General features: G+C 35.6%; 1 protein-coding gene across 1 annotated transcript in view; it reads left to right on the top strand.

The window, feature by feature from the left end:
• Positions 1–4980: 4980 nt before the first annotated feature.
• Positions 4981–8114, top strand: part of LOC125390891 (solute carrier family 7 member 12-like) — a 45905-nt gene continuing 42771 nt past the window's right edge. The window contains exon 1 of the mRNA XM_048420047.2: positions 4981–5282. Coding sequence (XP_048276004.2) covers positions 5099–5282 — 184 coding nt within the window. The 5' untranslated portion in view covers positions 4981–5098. The remainder of the gene's footprint in view (positions 5283–8114) is intronic.

Here is an 8114-nt window from a genome sequence, read left to right as displayed (position 1 = left end):
CATGCTATGTTGATCAGGAGTGATAATTTTGCATATGCATAAGGCCCTTGGAGAATGGCTTTTGCAGTCTTTGAGGTTTCAGGAAGTTCAGTGTTAAAGCATTCTCAAACCTGGACACATTCTTCTATTACTCAATCAACCACACAACCTAGCTAGAATAATGAGACAGAGAACAGTCATCCTCATGCAAATCCTGTTAGTATTAAAGCAAGACACTATAATCACTCCCTGAGTTTTGAGACTTCCAAGTGGACACAAAAGAGCCAAAGAAAGACATGTTTTGTAGCTCTGGACCTGGTCACCCATCATGTAAAGGTTGGATTAGACAACTTGCTGTTAGTAAGTCTTGAGCACTTAGGCTTAGGGAATAAGCAAATATATTAATCGAGAGACCCAGAAAAGCAAGAGAAGATTCAAAGGATATTTTCAGGAAATAATAAAGTGCTGCACTCTCAAGAATGGTGATCTCCAACTCTGAAAGACATTGAGAATTCATCATTTTTAGCAGGCAGCAGGAAATCAGAGATGTGCCGTGATGAGACTTTTAATACCCCTTTAAAAGACATGTAGATTCCATCCTCACCATGACATTAGATAAGAAAATGCTTCCGTGGAAAAAAGCCTATCACTCTCAAGAATCTCATGTTTTACTGTTCCATTAAAAAAATTCTCCAACACAGATTTCAAACACTTAGGATAAAAATGCCACCCCTCCTCCCAACTCATGCAAGGTTCCCTAAAGTTAGATATTTTCTTGACTGATCAATATTATTTTTTTCACAAGACATTTACTTTTGAGTTTGAGTTTGAAATAATTAGTGTGTGAATTATTCTTACTTTTCATGGCCTGTTCCTACATCCATAGTTAATCTATTTTATGTTAATCTTTATTTTTTGTCATGCAGGAGATTGAACTCAGATCCTCACCCATGCTAAGTAAGCATTTTATTACTGAACTTCACCTTCAACCCTGTTAAAAATTTTAAAGACAGAGATGCCATTGGTTAAATTAGTAACCCCTAATTTCAAATGTAAGATTTTAGTCATTCTGGATAGAGAAATTTCCTTTGGGGAGTAGTAGTAGTAGTACTGTTCCAGGCTAAAGTTCATTTGCTTGATGCTCCAACATCAACAGAATTGAGGAGACTCAGTAAGAAGGATATCAGGCTTATGAAAGGAAAAACACCCTGAAATATTGAACCAAATTTTAATTTTATCTTCATATATATTTATATATATATATAAATTCTCCAAGGAATATTACTTGGGGAATTAATGAATGTGAGTGAGATTTTTATAGATAATAAAACAAAATATCCTCAGATGGTCCTTCTACCCAACCTTCATCCCCTTTTGACTCTGGCAACACTCCTTATGAAAACTCATGATGACCAGCGTTCTTTCTCCACTGGCATTTTAAGTCATTTTTTTTCTAGGCCATTCCTATCTCTTTGTTGAGAGAAAACCTGCTCCCTTCCATGGACTTCACAGTGACCACATTTGGTGTGGACCTAGGTAGGACACTAGCATTCTTATCTCTCTCCCACATCTGGCATCCATAAGGTATTCCTAGTCCTGCTGCCATTTCACATTTGAGCCCATCTTCCCAGGACACATCATCATGCCACATGTGGCACTTACTCAATGTTATTCTAGGTATTCTTTTGTCACCCTGTTCAGCTATTTCTTTCATGCCATCATCATTTTGTTGTGATTATTCCCTGACTATAGATTCTCTCTCTCTTTACTATTACAAGGCCACTCACCATAGTCCCTTCTCCCAGATCATCCCCAGTTCAATGAGACTACCCAGGAAATTCCTAATGCCTCTCCCAGTACTGTTTATGGTGATAGGCCACAAACATATGTAAACGAGCTCTAGGTTCCGTCCTCTTTCCATCATTATCACCCACCCCATCCAGTGCAGTGATCTGTGATTTCCTCGAGTCTGAACACAGAGTTCCAACCAGAACTTCACATGTGGAACCAGTTAGAATCTGAAGTCAGAAACAAGAATATCCTCAAGAATGAAAAACTGCTTGGTGGTGGTGGCGAACACCTTTAATTCCAGCACTCAGGAGGCACAGGCAGGCAGATCTCTGTGAGTTTGAAGTTGGCCTCGTATCCAAGCACTAGTTCCAGGACAGGCTCCAAAAACTACAGAGAAACTCTGTCTCAAAAATCCAAAAAAAAAAGAATAAAAAGAATGAAAAACAATCATCATTCTGGTCAATATTTGTTAGATTTGTCAACACAAATCAAAGAGCACAAAACTGATTAATAAAAACAGGACAAGATATCCACATCAAAGAATATTACAAACTTATCAAGTTTAGATGCCTAGCTACCAAGGACAAAACTACAAATGTGAAAAACCAACACAGTATGATTCCTCTAGATACCAGCACCTCCACTGTACCATTTTCTAAGGAAATCAGTATAGATGAAAAGCATTTAAACAAGCAGTTATGAATGTGTTCAAGGACCTTAAAGAGGTCATGAATAAATGCTCTATATAAAGATCATGAAAATACAAGCAATTTAATGAAACAATGAAAATAATTCAGGATATTAAAGTTTGACTTATCAAAGAAATTGAAAGACCCAAGAAACACTAAACTGAAATAAATTTAAATTGAAATTTAAATAAAAAGCTTAGAGGAAAGTGTTACCAACAGATTGAATGAATTGGAAGACAAATTTCCAGGTGTTGAAGAAAAGATAGGAGAAATAGTTTCAGCCCAATAAAATATTAAACAAGCAAAAACAAAAGACACCAGACATGTAACATCCAGGAAATTGGGACACTATGAAAATCTAAAATCTATGAACAATAAGTATAGAGAAGCCCCAGTAAGAAAGGGAAGACAATATTTTTAACAAAAATCATAGAAGAAAATTGCACAAATTCCGCTAAAGAGATGCCTATTAAAGTGCCAACAGCATACAAAATACCAAATAGAAAGGGCCAGAAAAACCTGCCAATGATACATAATAATCAAAACACTGAATGTACAGAAGAAAGAAAACATATAAAAGTTACGAGGGAAAAAAATCAAAGTCACATAGAAAGATAAACCCATTAGAAAAAAAACAACTGATGTTTTTAATACTCTTATTTACTTGTTTTTTTTTTTGAGACAAGATTTCTTTCTGTGTATAAGAGCCCCGAGTGTCCTGGATCTCTCCTTGTAGACCAGACTGACCTTGATCTCACAGAGACCCTCCTGTCTCTGCCTGTAAAGTTCCTGGATAAAGGCATGGGCCACCACCACTCAGGTTTTATAGTGAATTTTTAAAAAATTGTCATACATATTTTCCCCTTCCCCAGTTACTCTCAGATGTTCCCACCTTACCTTGCCAAGTTTATGCTCTTTCTCTCAATTTCTTTTTCAAAAATGAAAAACAGAAAAAAAATAACCACAGAAAATATCAAACCAACAAAACCAAAAAAGGAAAAGAAACACCACAAAAAGGAAATCAAAACAAATGAATTAAAAACACCAACAGGAAAAACAAAAGCCAAAACCAAGCAAAATGAAACAAAAGTCCACAAAAACATTGTTGAATGCTATTTTTGTTAGCCCACAAGGCCTGGCCTGAACTGTGTTTTATATTCTTACTGAGACACCTTTGGAGAAAATTGATTCTCCTTTTACCAGTCAGTAACAATTGCAGATAACTTCTCAGTTATGGGTGTGACTCTGTGTACTTCCTTTTCTCAGTGCTAAGACTCTATCTGGATTGAATCTGTTCATGGCTTCTGTGTGTTTCTTTGAGTTATGAGGACGATTGGCCTATGTTGTCTGGAAAACATTGTTTGGATTCATCTATCTACCTATTTATCTATTCCAAACATTCTTTTCTTATTTTAAATTCCATCCCTAGTTCCCACTTTCTTCTCACCTCCCACTCCCCCAACCCTCCATTTAATCTACCCTTATTAACTCTTCAAAGAGGTTAAGGTTTCCCATTTGGAGTCAACAAATTCTGGCATATCCCTTTGAGGCAGGATGACACATTCCCCTCTATGTCTAGACTGAACAGGGTATTCTTCCAAAGAGAATGGGCTCAGAAAAGTTAGTTTAAGTACAAGGGATAAATCCTGGTCCCACTGTCAATGGCCCCACAGGTTGCCCCTGCCACACAACCGTCACCCACATTCAGATGGCCTAGTTTGGTCCTATGCTGGTTCCCCCACTGTCAGTCCAGAGTCAGTGAGTTACCACAAGCTCAGGTCAGCTATTTATGTAATTTTCCCCATTATAGTCTTGACACCTTTGCTCATATTATCACTTTCCCCTTTCTTTGTCTGGACTCTGGAATATCTGCCCAGTTCTCAGCTTCGGATCAATGCATCTGGTTCCATCAGTTGCTGAATGAAGGTTCTATGATGACAAACAAGGTAATCATTAATCTGATTATAGGAAAAGGCTAGTTAAGGCTCCCATCCAGGTCTAGGAAGGTGAGCATCCAAACAGACTAGGCTCCCACATAGCCAACACATGCAGTAGAATCAAAACCCAGTACCATTGTGCCTGGCTTCTCAGTCAGCCCTCCTTGTCAGCCACATTCAGAGAGTCGGGTTTGACCACATGGTCCATCAGTGAGGACCTTTGGCTTCCCACAGGGCAGGAAACCCTGAGTGCTCTTTGGATACAGTGGGAGGGGGAGGGGGAGAAGGGAAGGGGAAGGGAAATAGGAGGAGGGGGAAATTTTTAACAAAAACAAACAAACAAATAAATAAAAATGATCAAGAAAATTTCTTCAGTTTTTCTTTCAATTTTTTTTCTAGTTTCATCCATTTGCCAACCCCTAAATGATGTCCCTAAACCCTTATTACTTTCTGAAAAGATCTCTTGGATCTTCTGTTGCTTTCTGTAGTCTTTGGATTAAACTTTTTGGTTATTCCCTTGGACTGGGTGCTCAAAGCTTACTAATAGCAAGTTATCTATTACAACCTTTCTATGTTGACTGCCCAGCCCCAGAACTACCAAAGAAATGTCTGGCTTTGGCTATTTTGTGGTCAATTGGATTTCTCAATACTCGAGGACTAACTAATGTGTTTTGGTTTAATAGCATCAGCAGTTTATTGAAGATGGGTGTTCTTTGTCTCATTATTCTAATTGGGATAGTACTGTTAGTGACTGGGAAAAGAGAGAATGTATCCAAGTTTGAGAACGCTTTGGATGCTGAACTTCCTGTTACCTCACAGATTGTAGAAGCCATTCTTCAAGCATTTTATGCATACATGGGAGCATCACTCCTGGTCACCATAGCAGGTAACTCCATTTATTAAAAAAATTACAGCAAAATAAATAAAGACTCATCAAGAATTTTTGTTTAAAATGAAATGTTATTGTTTACTGCTTGTAATATTATTTTTACATATTCTACAATTAATGGTCTCTGTAAAATTTGTTCAAACAGCATATGTAAAATTTACTTTACTTTGTGTTATGTTTCTTATATAATGCCTTGTGTTTCTTTTTAAAGCTTTAACAAAAACCAAGATCATCTGTCCATCCAGATTTTATTCTTCAATAGACTCAGTAATTTGAGGCATTTTCTGTTAAGAAATAATTATATAATTCATATTTTCAATGAAAATATATCACATATTTAAGATTTTTTGGTATATTCCACTACTTCTGCCCAAATCCTTTTACCTATTCAGATGTACAGAGAGTCAGCCATTCGATTTGAATTCTCTTTATTATCCATAATCTTGTACATGAAAATACCACTTTTCTCATATCATCAATAATAGCAAAATGATTAAAATGCCTTCACTAATTCATCTTGCATTGTTTTTCTTACAGTTCACTCCACAGTACTATTAGCTTTCTGTGGCAGTGATTTTTCTGATGCACTTCCTTTTCATGAACTTTAAAGTATGAAATTTTCCATATGAAAGACAAACATAGTTTTAGATCCTTCTCTATATACAATTTTGTTACTTTGTTGTCACATTGCATAATTTGATATTTGAAAGAATTTGGAAATAGATGTGCATGAAACTCACTTTAAACAAAAGTTTAGATAAAATAATTTACTTTATTTCATTCACATCACAAAGGTATAAAATATAAAATATTAAGGAAGAATATTGAATCTCTCTAAAACTTACAAACATCTTTTCAAAAATCATTGAATAAAAAACATTTATTTTGCTTTACTAGTTGTAACACCTCTGTTGGTTTTATTTATGAAATAATTGCAAAATTTTCCCAAAACTTAGAATTCTGTTTTCTTGAAATACTATAGTTTCTGATTACTAAACTTCTCCACAAGTTAAAGACTTCAATCACTCATATGTATTATTAAAATATTTTATTATATTTCTTAATAAGTGTTAATCCTACAAGTTAATGAGTTTCACTGTAATTTTTTATATGTCACACATTTATCCTGTCTACTCACCTTCCACTCTCTTTTACCTGCTCCACTCTTCCATCTTTACAAATTGTCCAGTTTTTCATGATATCTGTTCTATTTTCAGTCTTTCTCTGTCTGTTTTACTGTATCTGTCTTTGTCTTTCTGTTTCTCTCTCTCTCTCTCTCTCTCTACATATGTGGTAGGTGCCACAGCTGCTTTCATTTGTTGAGAACTGGAAATTCTGTAACAGATGCTAATCAAGTCCATTTTGTATACCATGTTTATTTCCTTATGACATACATTCAGAAATATGATGTGATATGATATGGCAGTCATATTTTCAATATTTTGGTGAACTTTCTCTCTGCCCTCTGTAGTAGGTGGTCGTATGTTTATTCTCAGCTACTCAGCCCCAAAATAACTACACAGAATCTATATTTATTAAATCACTGCTTGGCCTATTGACTCTTATTGGCTAGCTCTTATACCTTAATTTAACCCATTTTTGAAAATCTGTGCCACGTGGCTGTGGCTTATTAGCAATGTTCTCTCTTGTCTGTCCCTGGTGGAAGCTACATGGCATCTCCCTGACTCTGCCTTCTTTCTCTGAGAACTCAGTTTAGTTTTCCTCACCTAGTTCTGTTCTGCCCTGATATAGGCTCAAAACAGTGTCTTTATTCATTAACCAACAAAATCAACACATATACAGAAGGACTTCCCACATCATCTCCCCATTTCTGTCTAAATAAAAAGGAAAGATTTAACTTTACTATAATAGAATTAAATATAACAATACAGATATCAAGTAAGAATTACAGTTACAACATTTGTATATACTCTATCTTTTATCATAACTAAAGAAAACTACAACTATTTATTCTTCAACTTCATCAAAGACTCCAGAAGTATATAATATTACCTAGGTAAACAGAAATTCCATTGTAAGCAACTTCTAAAACTCTAGAATTGACAGAGACATCTCACTGCCTGGACAATCACCCAATGTTTTTCTGTATCATGGGAGCATCCATATTCAGTCTACAGGCAGACCTTCCATGAAGCATGAAATTTCAAAGACAGTTCCACTTCTATTGGCAGTTTGTCAGTCACTTTCTTCTGTGTCCTGCAGATTGTCTGGCAGATTCTTTCATGAAACAGGAAATCCAAAGGACTGTCTCACCTTTAGGCAAGTTCACCAGTCATTTCTCTGTGGGTCAAGAATGTCCAATTCCCACTGCATACCATTAAGCAGTCCAGTCAAGATCAATTACTTTCCCAAATGGGTAACAAACTCCATAAGGAGCCTCTTCAATGCCCATCTTCTGTTTCAAGTTATTGACACTTCCAGAAGCAGATATGTCTCATTGTCATGGAAAGTCTAAGTTCTTAAAACATTTTAAATGCCATATTATATAATCTTTGAAAGGTTTGAAGAATAACTATCCATCTCAAATATATCTGTACATTTAGAAAATCTAACATGACAAGCTTGACCTTTATAGATGCTTATCTATTGACCTGTGTTTCTTAATTATACACTACATTTTTAAATGAGCTGCACAAACATAATACCTTAATCAAAAGCAAAAATATACATATAACAAAATTGACCTTAAATTTATATCAATATACTAAGATCCATGCCAATGCAATGTAATGATCTCTATATCATATCCCCTTTAAATGTAAACAAACATTTATAATCAATATTTGGGAGTTTGCACAGCTGCTTCCC

Source organism: Myodes glareolus, chromosome 16 (genome assembly GCF_982192425.1).
Source record: "Myodes glareolus chromosome 16, mMyoGla1.1, whole genome shotgun sequence".
Lineage (NCBI taxonomy): Eukaryota > Metazoa > Chordata > Mammalia > Rodentia > Cricetidae > Myodes > Myodes glareolus.
The sequence above is the reverse complement of the archived record's forward strand: the minus strand, read 5'-3'. Positions and strand labels throughout refer to the sequence as shown.